Raw genomic sequence first — 15490 nt, forward strand, 5'->3', positions numbered from 1 at the left:
CACTTTTTACAAGTGCCCCTATGGGTTGTCTATTGGGAAACTCCCGGTTTTGTTTTTATCTGACAAGTTGCTCGTTCAGGCAAAATTTTGGTAGAGAAGGTTTTCACCCCCTTATAAGAAGGGTTTCGTTCTCCTTCTTAACCGACGTGGGACTTACAATGTTAATCCAATTCCATTCACATCTTTACAACTTGCAAGCAATACAAATTTTCATTAAAATTAATTTCAGTCTCTCAAATTCTAATACATTTTTTTAAAAAAAAACATTACAGTTCCTTCATCTCTAAACCAAACACCGTTTAGATAAGTGTGTCTATCGAAGGGCTTGTAAAGAGTGTCTAAAATGTCAACAAACGGATACCCACTTAAATACGGTTTTTAGACGTTTAGAAAAAGAATATTCTGGCAATTTAGACCCTTTTTAACAAGAGGAAATCCTATATTAGGAAAACGGAGCTTTTAAACCCTGTAACAACAAGTCAACGATTCCGTCTTAATAAAACAAACAGGAACTTAACGTAAAAAAGTTGTATCTTAGAGGACTTAAGTGCAAGTTATTCTCCTGTCAGTTTATAATAGACCCCCCCCCCTTTCTTCTTCTTCTATACAAACGCATAAATCACTTCACCATTTTCAAACCTGCAAATCTCAACTCTCTCTGAACAACAACAAGATTTCCGATTTGCTAAAGCTATGATGAAACCCAAGGCTACTGATCCATCAACCGGTGAACTCTGCTATATCAAATCTTGCATGATGCACGTATAGATGGTTAATAGGTATATGTATGCTTGTTATTCAAAAAAATTATTTAGGAAGTCAAACATACGAGCTTTCGGAGATCACATGAAGGACCTCCCAAACATAAAGGTATGTACACAAACCTTTAGAAAGTATACATTATAATAATTTGTGACATGTGATCATGGGTTATGCACTTCAATGTCCGAAGTAAATTTGTAAATACACATGAGTTATGAATGAAAGAGGACAAGTTAAAAAGGTTTCAACCTAAAGTGATAGAAATTTGAGGGTACGAGCCTCAAGGGATAAAAGTTGAGGTACAAGCCTCAACAGATACATTTTAAGGTCACAAGTCTCAATAGATAAAATCTTACTAGGCTTAGTAGATAAAGTTTTATGGTTCTATGCGTTAAAACCGAATTTTAGTAATAATTACTTAGTTTGTGACGTTTTTGGATCATATATCAATGTCATAGATCCACCTTTTAATATATTTCCTTTAATTAGAGATATTTATATTTATTATCACTAGTGACACTCCAGTGTTTTTGTAATCCACCATTTGATGCTTCCACGAGGGATAATTTTATTACTGTTTAATTTAATAGTGCCACCCACCTCCACCACCACTGCGGCCACCCGTCTTTACCACCACCACCTACGCTGTCACCCACCACCACCGCCACTACCACTCAACAATTTTATTCCTTATCTTATCCAACCTACCAAACAAGATAAAGTAATGATTTATTCTATTCTATATCATAATCAAACAAGATAATGGAATTTCATTTCTTTGTACATTCCATTCCCTACTTAATAACTCGTCAATTCCATTCTCTCATCCACTCCAATACCTTATACCAAACAATATTACATCAAAGTAAAAGATGATAAATAAAAGAAGCATCAAAACATTATGCACCATAATACGTTGTTCAAAACGTACATCATGTTCATTCCAATTTTCTTCACATCCTTGCAAATTAAACACAAAACAAATTTTTCATTAAAATTATTTAAATTTCTCAAGTTCTATTATTTTTAATATTACAGTGCTTTCGTCTCTGAACCAAACAACCTTTAAATTAAAAAAAGAGTAAAATGTTATTTTAGTTCATGTGGTTTGGCCATTTTTTCAGTTTAGTTTAAAGGTTTGAAACATTGCTATTTTAGTCCAAATAGCTTCTATCATTGCCATCTTAGTCTACTGTGTTAACTTAATCCATCTTTTTGTTAGCAAGAAGGGCAATTCGGTCATTTTATATGGCCGAATTGCGCTTCTAGTTAACAAAATTACATACAAAATGACCGAATTATTCTTCTCGTTAACAGAAAAAATTGATGAAGTTAACACAATGGACTAAAATGGCAACATTTGAAACTATTTGGACTAAAATGACAATATTTCAAACATTTGGACTAAACTGACAAAATAACCGAAACCACAGGGACTAAAATAACATTTAACAAAAAAAAAAAAGTGTCTAAATGTCAACAAACGGATGACACAAACTGTAGACGTTAAAAATAGAATATTCTGGCAATTCAGACCCTTTTAATAAGATGAAATCCTATTTAGCGACTCTGTGTTAATAAAACAAACAAACAGGGACTAAACATATATAAGTTATATCTTAGAGGACTTAAATGCAAGTTATTCTGTTAAACACCTGTGAGTCCGTTGTTAACAGAATTTCCCCCCTTTTTTTCTTATAAAACCCTGTGAGTGAGTCAGTTGATAACAGAAACCAACAAACACTTTGAAACCTGCAAATCTTTCTGAAGAAGAAGAAGAAGATGGAAGCAAATACAACAAATACGCAAAGGCTAAAATCGAAGATCCGAATTTCCGATTTCCTAAAGCTATGACCAAACCTAAGACTCAGCCCGCCGCCGGTGAACTCTGCTATAAGGAAATATTCGGTAAATTCAACACTCATCCTCCATTTTTGTGTATGAAGCTTTACTGTAACTTAACACTGCTATATAGATGCTCGTTTGATCCTCTTCTGGCGAAGTTAGTATTTAATTTGACAGATCTTATTGTGCTCTGTTTTTAGGTTTTAGATAGTTTACCTGATTAATTAAATCTGCTTGATTGATTTCGTCACCAAAATAGTTGTAATGAACATCTATTTCACGAGATTTCTGTTATGTTCTGTATTTAAGCTTTATATAGATCTTATATGTTATTTGTATAGATTACCTGATTGATTGATTGATTGATCTAGTCTCCAAAATAGTTGTAATTAACCTATATTTCACGAGATTTATGTTATGTTCTGGTTTATCTCATCTGTTTGTTTCATTTTTGTCATCAATGTTTATTTTCGAGTTTATGTTCCAAATAGTTGCATGCATATATGTCAAAGAAATGTATTATTGTAGTTTCTTGTTTTCGTATTATGATTTCAGTGTGCAATAAGTTCTCGATGAATCTTTTTTCCTGGTGAGATTTCTCTTGTAATAATCTTTCTCTGGTTGTTTTCGCATTATGATCCTACTGTGATTTTTGCATCAGTAATATCATTATTATGAACTGTGTGTTTGTGCTTTTACTGTTGACCAAGAAAGTAGTAATAAATGCGGCACAATGTTGTTCATATAAGATCATTGCAAGGTAATAACCTAAAGAATGTTAATGCTAATGAGCATATTATCACAATAGCTTTTTTTCTCCTGATCAGAAGATGATATTTGGAGAGCTAAGCATCTAGCTGAGGAATTAGCTGCAGGAGCGAAACTAGATAGGAAAGCATACCGGATTCGTAATACAGAAGTATGTTTCATTACACATTTGATCTGTTTCCTTATAAGGACCTAGTTTTTGTCATAATTTGATCTATTCACAGCTTTTCAAAGCTTTTGAAGATATGGATCGGATTCACAAAGTCTCAAAAGCCACAATTGGGGTGTTAACTGAAGCTGAAGCTGATCAGCATTTTCAGTCGTTTCTTGACTTACTGGGTACTGTCGAACAAGTTAAAACGGCTAAAGAACTCATCCTAGACAAAATCCTAGAGGCCTGTTTCTATTTCAACTTTACATATTCAATGACCAGTGACTCTTGCTATGAAAATTTGGTACTCTTTAGGTTCGATTCATGCTCACACATTCTAAACTGTATGCAGACATATGTAGGCCCGGTTTTTCCAGTAATTCTGATGCCACCAAAGGTACATAAGCATGATATCAGAATCCACGTGGACAAGGTGATAAATCTATGCTCTAGTGGAACAAAAACCAGGGTGTTCTATTTAATTATTTGGTTGTTGTTGTCCTTTTTGCTTGTATATATAGGTTGCACGTCTCGTTGGAGAAAATGGCAATAATGTCTTGGCAATTGAAGTAGTATCTGGTGCTTGGTTGCGGGTATGCTACATATTGACTTGTAACAAATAAACAATCGCAAATTTGGTTATTAAAAGTTGGTGTGAATGTTCAGGTTAATAATCAACCTCCTGCTGATGGTCCAAATTATGAGAGAATAGTGAACATATATGGTCCCAAGACACATGTTATCAGGGCTGTTTCGTTAATTCACTCACAAGTCTATGAGGTGATAGTTTAGCTTAAGCTGTTTAAAAACTTGATTGGTTGTTTATTAATTTTTGTTGTTTCAGCCTGGGGAATGTCTTGAAGCAGAAGATGAGTTGGAGATGTTGTTTGAAGAACTTACTTTTAGTGAGGTGATGGAGGGTATGGAATCTCGTATTCCTCAGATGGATGACCTTGTGCGAGCTGCTTTTGCTTCGGGTTCTGGTTCTGGTTCCAGTTCTGGTCAAACAGAAGGCGAAAAGCTGCAGCAGGATGTGGAAGTAGCTGAAGATAAAGATGAATCAAAAGGCAAAAAGAAGCAGCAGGATGTGAAAGAAGCTGTTTCTGGTGAGCCCAAGGGGTCTGTTGACCAGCTTGATTAAGAAGTAGATGTTGCTCTCCAGTTACTGACTCTGGTGCCAAACTGTTGCTTACTATAGTTTTGTGAAATAAAATACAAACCAAACATCTCTAAGTGCCAATAGAAAACGACTTTTATGTGTTGGCTGCATGCGTGCTAATAGAAAACGAAAATGATACGCTAGAACATACATTTTGCCTCCTTTGTTTTCGGTTTGGGTTGTCTATACATGTAAACATTTTTTATAAAATACATCAAATTCCACATAACCCTTCTATTTACATACAGGTACACTGAGTTTTACAAACAGTCCCCAACATTTCATGACACAATTGGAAGCATATTTAACATCAATGTGCTAGTTTTGGGTATATATATACAACTGTGTATCAAGCGGTTGGATAAGAAGCCATCATAGCAATTCCACATAACCCTTCTTTAGCTTCAACATCTCTCTGCATCCTAATGTATCCTTCTTCACCCCAAACCGTGCCCCATGAGTTCTTCACGAGCCAGTACTTGATGCCATCATCGCTAATTCCATACCCAACAGCTGTAACCCCATGGTCCAGTTCAGTACCACAAGTTCCATTGAAAACACCACTCGAGTAAAACTGGAAGTCAGCCTCCCCCGCGTCAATGGCAACAGAGACAGGCTGCATAGCCACAGCCTTCAACAGTGCCGCCTCGCTGTTGGCAGGTACATCCTCATGTCCCGTGATCTTGGCTGCAGCAACACCTTCTTTCTTTGCATTGCAAGTTCCATCCGCTGCTTCGTAAGGATATGCAGCCTCCGTGTTTATCCCTTTGTTTTTTACTATAAAATCAAACCCATCATCCATGTATCCGCCTTCACACCCTTGGTCTTCACCACTCCTGTCACAGTCCACAAGTTCTTGCTCAGAGAGTGAAATCAGTTTTCCCGTGGTGATTCCTGTAATTCCTTCGGTAGCAGCTATTGTTGAAAACGCCCAACAGCTTCCTATTGATTTTTAAACAAATAATATTTAAAAAATATATATATAAACCATAGCAAAAAAGAAGTGTTTCTTATTTGGAAACCATGATGTGCTTACCGCATTGGCCTTGATCCTTGATCGGGGTAACGGCTCCTTTCTTCCTCCAATCAATGCTAGATGGAACCGCGGTCACATTTTCATACCTGAAGGGCGTGGTTTGACCAGATCTTGGTGTGGATGGGAACTTGAATCCATTACGAGTGGCCTTAAACTCTTCATTTGTTTGGTCCGCAAACTCATTAACACTAAGCTTATAGGCGCGATTGCCAGCATTGTTGAATGCTTCTATGTAGGCCACATTGTTCTTGAATATCTTGAAACGTGTTTCTTTCTCCAAATCATCTTTATATGCACGCCCGTAGCGTGCCATCCATTGTTCGTGCCTTTGTATCATGTTCTCTTCGTTTAGAGTTCGGGATGTGACTTCGCATGCCCACATCCCAAAAACAAGCAGTCCTACTAGGACGATTAATGTATTGAACGACAAACGAGCCATGGCGTTATAAAGGATTAAGATTGTTGATAAGTTGGTAGATGTTGAGGTGCTCTCTAAGCTTGGAATCTGGTGTATATATAGAGGATGGACATATTATATATATGACTAAAGAAGTAGCTCACTACGTGATTGGCATGGCATGGCAGGGCAATATCTAATGAAATGCTACGTTCTGTCCAAAAAAAAAAAAAAAAAAATCTGAACCATAACTTGTTTTTTCTTCCTTCTTGTTATGATAATAAGGTTTATTTAACGTTCATATGATGACTATTCTTTCATTGCAATATCTTGCCAAAAATCGCCCAATTACTCTGGTTATGAAACAATTTACTCTAATTTGAAATAATTAATTTAGATTTATTGGTGTTACTATCTTTCGGGTGAATTAATATGATTGAATATATGTTCTGTGAATTTTGTTAGCATTAATTTAATTAATTGGCTTCTAATTGGTGCAGAACTATCAAAGAATAGAACAAAAGAAAGTGTCATGTAATAATGTGAGCCTAGCTTACTTGATAGAGATTTTTATCTTGTTTTGAGTTCAAGAAAAAATAATCAATTAAGCATGTTAAGCATTTCATAATTGAAAGCAAAACAACAGTGTTACGGACGCAATGTGTAAAAGGCCTAATTATTAAATTGTAGGGTGATGTGGGCGAAATCAAAAATAGATATGAGGCTTGTTCTTAGACTATACGGTGTGGAAGAGCATGAAAGGGGGGCATTAAGCGTCACATGGCAGCCACGTCAATAAAGGGGCATGGTAAACAAAAAGCACGGGGTGGGAGGGGCGTGAAAGTAGCGTTTTATATAATATATATATATATATATATATTAAACAAGAATCAATCAAAACTAACCAAAATCCACCCAACAATGAAACGCCACCACACCATTTGCCCTCCACGCCAGTGAGATCTCTACCGCTCCATCACCACACCACCTCCACACCACCCCACGGGGCGGTGTTACGGACGTGGAGGAGCTTCTGTGTCACCGGTGACCAACCACTCCGTGTGGTCTTATACTTAATTTTGGGCTCAAATCAATTCCAAATTATTGAAAAACTAAGTGGGCCCGTTAAACTTGCAGCCCACAAAGTTAGAACTAAATGGGCTTATATATCTTCATTTTATTGGTTTATGTCACTCCATAAACATATTATGTAATAATTCATTTCATATTATATACCACTAATAGGTTTATGTCACTCCATAAAACATATTTTGTAATAGTTCATTTCATATTATTTACCATTAAACAATAAAATGCTTGACATTTATCCAAATTGTACGCATTAAAACTGAGTTTAAACGCGTACGTGCAATAATTGCTTACCGTGGCCATTTGGGATCATATTTCAATAACAATGTTGTTGTATGTTGTGTCTTAAGCATAAAGATCCAATAATGTATATTATGTATTTTTAGCTATTATGTTTTGTTTAAAGATAATTATCATCACTAGGCCTGGCAAACAAAATCCAAATGAGTTATTTTAGGTAATTTAAAAAATGAGACAAGTCGTAGTGGATTAGGAAATAATAATGGATAGGGGCTTTTTACACGTTGACATCATGTTAATTCCAATTTTATTCACATCTTTACAAATTAATCACAGCACATATTTCTATTAGTTTCAATTTCTCAAATTCTAATTTAAAAATATATTAGAGTTCCTTCATCTCTGAACCAAACAACCTTTAGATTAATAGAAAAGAAAAAAAAGAAAGGAATATTCTGGCAATTTAGACCCTCTTAGTAAGATAAAATCCTATTAGGAAAACGGAAGTTTTGAAACTCCGTCGACTCCATCTTAACAAAACACAAAGGGACTAAACATAAAAGAGTTGTATCTTCAAGGGCTTAAATGTAAAGTTAGTTGGTAACAGAATTTCCCCCCTTTTATTCTTTTGAGTCGAAACCAACAAACCACTTCACCATTTTCAAACCTGCAAATCTCAATTCTCTCTGAAGAAGAAGAAGAAGATGGAGCCAAATCCACAGTTCGACAAATATGCGAAGGCTAAAATCGAAGATCCGAATCTGAGATTGCCTAAAGCTATGCTCAAACCTAATGCTGATATGTCTACTGGTGAACTCTGCTATATGAAAATCTTCGGTAAATTCAAACTCATCCGCCATTTTTGTGTTTAGTGCTTTACTGAAGCTTAACACTGCTATATAGATGCTTGTTTGATTCTCCTATTGCAAACTTAGTTTCTAAATCGAGAGATTCTTGTTGTGCTCTGTTTTTCCTGAAATCATCATGAATTTAGGTTTTATAAAGATCTTATAAGTTATTTGTATAGATTTCGTGATTGATTAGATCTACTTGATTGATTTTGTCACCGAAAAAGTTGTAATCAAAGTATATTTCTGTTATGTTCTGTGTCCAGAAATCAATCAAAGTATATTTCTGCTTGTTGCATTTTGTCTCCAAAAAACTGTAATAAACTTTTCTCGTACAATATTAGTGTGTAATATATACATGTATGTATAGAGTCAGTTAGGCGATTGTGCATGTTAGATACCTGATGATGATAATTTATATGAGATTGCTGTGATACAGTTGAGAGCACATTACTTGTTCACACTTGTAATGTTGCAAAAAAGTTCAGACACTAAAATAGTTGACAGGACAGGAACAAACCCTAGGTACTCCTAATGTGTAAAAGCATGTGCATCTTGTGTGTTTGAGGTCACCTGTCGAACAGATTTACTTGCATGCATAAATGTCAAAGAAAATATTATTGTAGTTTCCTGTTTTCGCATTACGATTTCCGTGTGCAATAAGTTCTTGATGGATGTTTTTTTCCACTGACATTTCTCAGACATGTTCTCCTATTTTCCAAAGATATTTCGGGATGAATACGTCTGGATCTTACTGTGATTTTTGCATCAGTAATCTTATTCTTGTGAACTACGTGTTTATTTCTACTTTTTTGTTGTTGACCAAGAAAGTAGTAATAAATGCTGCTTAATGTTGTTCCTATAAGATCATAGCCTGAAGAATGTTAATTGTGATTGTAAGGTTTAATTGCAATATGAGCACATCATCACAGTATTTTTTTTTTTTTTCTCCTAATCAGAAGATGATCTCAAGAAAACTAAGCATCTAGCTGAGGAAATTGCTGCAGGAGCAAAACTAGATAGGAAAGTATACCGGATTCGTAATATGGAAGTATGTTTCATCACACATTTGACCTGTTTCTTAATAAGGGCCCACTTTTCCTTGTTTTTATGATAATTTCATCTATTCACAGATTTTGAAAGCTATTGGAGATGCCTTTGAAGATATGCATCAAATTCACAAAGCCTCAAAAGCCACAATTGGGCTGTTAGTTGATTCTGAGTCTAATCTGCATCGTCATTCGTTTATTGACTTAGTGGGCACTGTCGAACAAGTTAAAACAGCAGAAGAACTCATCCTAGACAAAATCCTAAAGGCCGGTTTCTATTTCAAATTTACATATTCGTTGACCAGTGACTCTTGCTATGAAAATATGGTACTCTTTAGGTTCGTTTCGTGCTCACACGTTCTAAACTGTATGCAGACATATCAAGGCCCGGTTTTTCCAGTAATTCTGATGCCGCCAACTGTACATGGGCATGAAATCATACTCCACGTGGACAAGGTGATAAATCTACACTTTAGTGGAACAAAAACCAAGGTCTGCTATTTAACTATTTGGCTGTTGTTGTTGTCCTTTGTGCTTGTTTATAGGTTGCGCGTCTCCTTGGAGAAAATGGCAGTAATGCGTTGGCAATTGAAGTAGTATCTGGTGCTTGGTTGCAGGTCTGTTAGTTTACTCGCACATATTGACTTCTAATAAATAAACAAGTCCAAATTTGATTATTTAAATAGGTGTGAATGTTCAGGTTGATGATCAACCTCTTGCTGGTTGTCCAAAACATGAGAGAAGAGTAAACGTATATGGTCCCAAGGCACATGTTTTCAAGGCTGTTTCGTTAATTCACTCACAAGTGTACGAGGTGATAGTTTAGCTTAAGTTGTTTAAAATCTTGATTGGTTTGTTGGTTGTTTATTGGTTTTTGTTGTTTCAGGCTGGGGAATCTCTTGAAGCAGAGGATGAGTTGGAGATGTTGTTTAAAGAACTCAGTTTTGACGAGATGATGGCAGGGATGAAATCTCGTAATCCTCAGATGGCTGATTTTGTGGGAGCTGCTTCTGCTTCTGCTTCGGGTTCTGGTCAAACAAAAGGAGAAAAGGAGCAACATGTTGAAGATGCTAAAGATAAAGATAAATCAGAAGGTGAAAAGCTGCAGCAGGATGAGGATGTCAAAGTAGCTGAAGATAAAGATGAATCGAAAGGCAAAGCGAAGCAGCAGCATGAGGAGGATGTTAAAGAAGCTGTTTCTGGCAAAGCATCTGAGACCAAGGCATCTGTTGAGCAGCTTGATTAAGAAGTAGATGTTGCTCTCCCGTTACTGATTGATACACACTCGGGTTCCAAAAATTTTCTTACTATAGTTGCGTTCAATAATATACAAACCAGACGCCCTCTAAGCGCAATACCATAGATTCAGTACATGACATTTGACATTTATGTTTTAGTTGCATGCCTGCTATTTGCTAATAGCAAACGAAAATGATTCGAAAGAGCATACTTTTTGGGTTGGGTAAAAGAAGAGTCGCTCTTTCCATTATAGGAGTGCTTATTGGTGATATATTATATGGTGATTCATTACCTTCACAAATAATAATGAAAAGACTTTAGGGAAGATGTTTTTGTTAAATTATAAAGTAAACTTAGGTTTATTTAATTTATGTACATATGTAGTAGGATTGAACAGATTTAGATTAGGTATAATTATCTACAAAACTGGTCACAAGGCAGAAACTAAAAGTCAAACTTGATAAAATCAAACAGATAACATGTTATTGATGGTTCTTGACGTATTCTGTTACACTTAATGACTTGGTGTAACATACTATAAATACGCTCGAAATTGTAAAATTTCGTGGGTCAATTTCATGAGTTTAAATTGTCTGCTTTGACTTTTCTTTGCAGACCAGAATCTGCGTAATTGATCCCATTTCATGTTGATAATTTAACATATATGAATGATTAATCCGTGTTCGATACTTCGATTGTTGATTGCCAACAGTTTTTCCACATTGTCTTGGAGCTCATGAAAGGCACTTGTAGGTTTTAATTTTTAAGTCCTATAACAAATGTCTGATAAGAAAAATTATGTCAAATTTGATATTTTTAACATTATAGCAGCCATAACGGGTATAGAGGATGTAGGGAAATGGCTGATTCCAGATGCCACAGGTTTTTTAACCATTCAGTCAAGTATCAGTGTCTTTCAATTCAGCCTTTTAAGGAGAGATCTTAGAAGTTGTGGTTACCATGGTTAATAAGGTTATATACTTGATCAAGAGTGTGATTTTGATGTAGACAGAGTCAATGCATGTTGTAAAATAATCAGTTTTTTTGACAAAATTGGTAGATAGGTTTCTTTGCTGACCCCGGGCCTGTTCAAATATTGTGCCAAACCAAGTGAGTTGACACATGGCTGATCCAATGGCGGTTTTTCAGGTTAAAAAAGCACTAATGGCGAATTTAAGAACTAAGCCCAACACCGGTGCGGCGGTGCCTATACCCTATGGTGTTTTCTATGTCCATATGACATCTTTTGACCAGGTACTTTTATGTAATCATTTATAACGGTCAATCAAATGATTAAGCTTTTAGAGATTTGGTCAAATAGGTATTGAAGTAAAAACGTGTAGTCAAAATGAAAATTCCTGTAACTTTTCCGTTTTTTGTGATTGTAAATAGTAAACTTGATTAAAATTATTAGTAATAAAACGTCTATTCTGCTTATAATTTTGTTCCTCCTTTTAGTTGATACCCGATGACATGGAGTTTCAGTCGGGAGAAATGCCTAATTACACAACTTCAGATGGATCCGTATGAATCAATGATTTACGCCTTTCATGTTGTAATTGCATGTATATATGATATGATCCTTCTTTTGGACATTTTCTGGTGAATATTCGAAAGGCTAGTGACATTAGTCTAAATTCGTATATCATAGATCATGGGGCGATATTATAGCTAGCAACTAAAGTGGGTTGTGCATTGCATTATATGATGTTATTTTATGTGGTTTTCCATAAGTCTTCCATTTGTCATGTTGTATGATTTTATTTAAAAATGAAGAATTTCGTGTTATTTTGTTTTCTACCTTAATTTGTGAGGGAATGCCGACCAGCTTCACCAACTAGTAGCATGTTTTGTTTTTTATATAGAGGTTAAAGTTTTATATCATGTTTTGTGAATTTTAATTTTGAAATCATGATTGCATGAATCATGACTTAAGAATATTTTACGTAAAGTTATATTATACAAAATAGAGTAAACTGCCATTTTGGTCCCTGTGGTTTGAGCATTTTTGCCATTTTAGTCAAAATCTCAAACTTTTTAAATCTGGGTCCCTGTGGTTTCATCTTTATTGCCATTTTAGTCCAAAATTCAAAAACCCTCTTTTTTTTACTGTTCCAAAAAGTTTGAGATTTGGACTGAAATGGCAATAAAAGTAAAACCACAGGGACCAAAATGGCAGTTTACCTTTAGTTTTGTACCAAAATGGCAATAAAAGGGAAACCACAGGGACCCAGATTTAAAAATTTTGAGATTTGAACTAAAATGGCAAAAGTGCCCAAACCACAGGGACCAAAATGGCAGTTTACTCTACAAAATAAAATGCGTACTAAAAGTAAGAAGCATTTTGTACCGTTGATTTAACTCTTTTAACGATTAAGATTAAGGGTGTGAAAATATCGTAAATAAATAAGTTACTATTTTTTATTTTTATTTTTTTGAAACTGTACTATTGGTATATAACAAGTAAGGTCCGCGCGCATTGCGGCACGGGTATATCGCAAACATTGAATGGATTAGACCAAGCATTATGTAATACTTCAGTCATATGAAAATGTGTGTTTTGACTATCCGATATAACTCAATGTGACCTATATAAGCATTGCGGTTAGAACAAAAAGTAAAGTAAATCGAATTTGTATCATACAAAAGAAACAGTATAAAAGAAACGAAATCAAAACCTAAGCACTACACCACCCTTACATTTGTATCAGGACTTAGCGGCGTCAAAATGTACAGTAACATGTACGTCAAAACGTAGACCAACTGAAATCGTAAACAAAAATAAGAATAAAAACGTATTATATTTGACCCGGCTTGTTACCGGAAAAAATTATGTCAAAATGTACAGTAACATGTACGTCAAAACGTAGACCAACTGCCATTTTGGTCCCTGTGGTTTGGCCAGTTTTGCCACTTTAGTCCAAATCTCAAACTTATTACATCCAGGGCTCTGTGGTTTGCATTTTGTTGTCATTTTAGTCCAAAAGTGAAATTTGACCAGATTACCCACTTTTAACCCCCCTGTTTTGTCCTTATCCTCAGGGGTATTTTGGGTATTTTGTAATATTATATCTCAAATTTAATAAATAATATAATGCCACTGCCAGAACAACAACAACAGCAACATCTCATCTTCATCATCAACATCATCTCATCTTCATCATCAACATCATCAACATCGTCTCCACCCCGCCATCTTCATCACCATCATCTCATCTTCATCACCATCACCATCACCATCAAAACCCAGAAAATAGATAAAAATCAACAAACCCAGAAATCTAAAACCCAGGAGAGAGAGAAATCTAAAATCAACAAACCAAGAAATCTAAAACCCAAAAATCTAAAACCCAAAAATCTAAAACTAAGAATATAGACAAAAATCATCATCTAAAACCCAGAAATCACCACCGCACGGCGGCGCTGACGCCGGAGCTGTCGCCGGAGCTGTCGATCTCCTTTTCTGCATCTGTTCTTCCGATTGTTCATATTTCAGATATGTTCCAATATCCGATCGGAAAACAGATCTGTTCCACCTCTTTACACCTCCCACCGCCAATTTCAGATCTGTTCCACCTCTTTACACCTCCCACCGGAACAACCACCACTCTTCGCCTCCTACGACCCCCGTTCTTTCCCCCCTCTTTCTCTCTCTAAAACCTAAAACCCTAGCTTTTACACTCTCATTCTCTCTCTAAACTCGTTCTAGGGTTTGTGAAAGGTAGGCGGTGGCGGTGTGGCGGTGGCGGTGTGGCGGTGATGGCGGTCATCTGCAGATGAGAGAGAGATGAAAGAGAGAGAGAGAGAGGTGATGGCGGTGATGGTTGGTGATGGCGGTGTGGTGGTGATGGCGGTGTGGTGGTGATGGCGGTGATTGTTGGTGAGAGAGAGATCGAGAAGGATGACCACAGGGACCACGATGTTGATGATGTTGATGATGAAGATGAGATGATGTTGATGATGAAGATGAGATGTTGCTGTTGTTGTTGTTCTGGCAGTGGCATTATATTATTTATTAAATTTGAGATATAATATTACAAAATACCCAAAATACCCCTGAGGATAAGGACAAAACAGGGGGGTCAAAAGTGGGTAATCTGGTCAAATTTCACTTTTGGACTAAAATGGCAACAAAATGCAAACCACAGGGCCCTGGATGTAATAAATTTGAGATTTGGACTAAAGTGGCAAAACTGGCCAAACCACAGGGACCAAAATGGCAGTTTACTCACTTAAGGGGAAGATGTGTCAATATATAAAGGTTTAGAATATGTTAACAAAAGTAGAAGGGCCTAAAATAAAAATATCACACAGTAAATGAGGCCATAAGAGAAATTTCACCGAAATTCTCTTGTAAGTTATATAATAATAACACACATTTATATAAGTATTACATAACACGTGGTGCATAAGAATATACTCACTCGATTACCTCATCGGAAAAACGATTTAGTACATGAACCACCATATGTGTATGTATGTATGACCAAAGGGCTTGTAGTTTAGTAGTATTAAGGTGTTGGTAAGTATTTCCTTCTCATATTGATCGAAGGTTCAATCTAACGATAGACATGAGTTGTAGATTGGTGTGTGAGTTTGCGATTCCTAAAAAAGTGTGTATATGTATGTTGTATGTATAGGTTAAGGATCAAATAGGGTTTTCGTGAAAAAACGTATAAATGCAAAAATAAGTAATAACTAATCCTTTTAATTAAATCAATGACTAATCAATATTTGTTTCTTCCCTAATCAATGCTCCTCAGTTACTTAAGGGGCATTTTTGTCATATAAAGGTTTATACATAGAATTTATAATGGGTGTTAATATTCACACACCCCTCTCCTCTATCTCTCTCTATATATACATAAATACATATAAAAGGATGGGGAAATAAGATTTTGAAGGTG

General features: G+C 35.8%; 3 protein-coding genes across 3 annotated transcripts; 2 read left to right on the top strand and 1 right to left on the bottom strand.

Moving 5' to 3' along the window:
* Positions 1-2491: 2491 nt before the first annotated feature.
* LOC110940139 lies at positions 2492-4844 on the top strand. Its single transcript, XM_022181700.2, has 7 exons — positions 2492-2670; positions 3435-3526; positions 3600-3770; positions 3879-3959; positions 4048-4119; positions 4193-4306; positions 4371-4844. The coding sequence occupies exons 1-7, from the start codon at positions 2613-2615 to the stop codon at positions 4665-4667; spliced, it is 885 nt and encodes a 294-aa protein (XP_022037392.1). The 5' UTR covers positions 2492-2612; the 3' UTR covers positions 4668-4844.
* A 27-nt stretch (positions 4845-4871) lies between these two features.
* LOC110940141 (senescence-specific cysteine protease SAG39) lies at positions 4872-6182 on the bottom strand. Its single transcript, XM_022181701.2, has 2 exons — positions 5722-6182; positions 4872-5627 (listed from the first exon to the last, which is right to left on the bottom strand). The coding sequence occupies exons 1-2, from the start codon at positions 6158-6160 to the stop codon at positions 5035-5037; spliced, it is 1032 nt and encodes a 343-aa protein (XP_022037393.1). The 5' UTR covers positions 6161-6182; the 3' UTR covers positions 4872-5034.
* A 1893-nt stretch (positions 6183-8075) lies between these two features.
* LOC110940143 lies at positions 8076-10786 on the top strand. Its single transcript, XM_022181703.2, has 7 exons — positions 8076-8284; positions 9255-9346; positions 9429-9611; positions 9720-9800; positions 9890-9961; positions 10045-10158; positions 10231-10786. Exons 1-7 carry the CDS (start codon positions 8152-8154, stop codon positions 10588-10590), a joined length of 1035 nt encoding a protein of 344 aa, XP_022037395.1. The 5' UTR covers positions 8076-8151; the 3' UTR covers positions 10591-10786.
* The last annotated feature ends 4704 nt before the right edge of the window (positions 10787-15490 follow it).

The sequence above is a fragment of the Helianthus annuus genome, chromosome 3 (genome assembly GCF_002127325.2).
Source record: "Helianthus annuus cultivar XRQ/B chromosome 3, HanXRQr2.0-SUNRISE, whole genome shotgun sequence".
Classification (NCBI taxonomy): Eukaryota; Viridiplantae; Streptophyta; class Magnoliopsida; order Asterales; family Asteraceae; genus Helianthus; species Helianthus annuus.

Bases quoted from the DNA above. Each gene is read 5' to 3' on its own strand.
- LOC110940139 (XM_022181700.2), top strand. From the start codon at position 2,613: ATGACCAAACCTAAGACTCAGCCCGCCGCCGGTGAACTCTGCTATAAG. The intron at 3,771-3,878 runs GCCTGTTTCTAT...AACTGTATGCAG, and splicing joins TCCTAGACAAAATCCTAGAG to ACATATGTAGGCCCGGTTTT. The intron at 4,120-4,192 runs GTATGCTACATA...GTGAATGTTCAG, and splicing joins TATCTGGTGCTTGGTTGCGG to GTTAATAATCAACCTCCTGC.
- LOC110940141 (XM_022181701.2), bottom strand. From the start codon at position 6,160: ATGGCTCGTTTGTCGTTCAATACATTAATCGTCCTAGTAGGACTGCTT. The intron at 5,628-5,721 runs GTAAGCACATCA...AAAAATCAATAG, and splicing joins CAAGGATCAAGGCCAATGCG to GAAGCTGTTGGGCGTTTTCA.
- LOC110940143 (XM_022181703.2), top strand. From the start codon at position 8,152: ATGGAGCCAAATCCACAGTTCGACAAATATGCGAAGGCTAAAATCGAA. The intron at 8,285-9,254 runs GTAAATTCAAAC...TCTCCTAATCAG, and splicing joins CTGCTATATGAAAATCTTCG to AAGATGATCTCAAGAAAACT. The intron at 9,962-10,044 runs GTCTGTTAGTTT...GTGAATGTTCAG, and splicing joins TATCTGGTGCTTGGTTGCAG to GTTGATGATCAACCTCTTGC.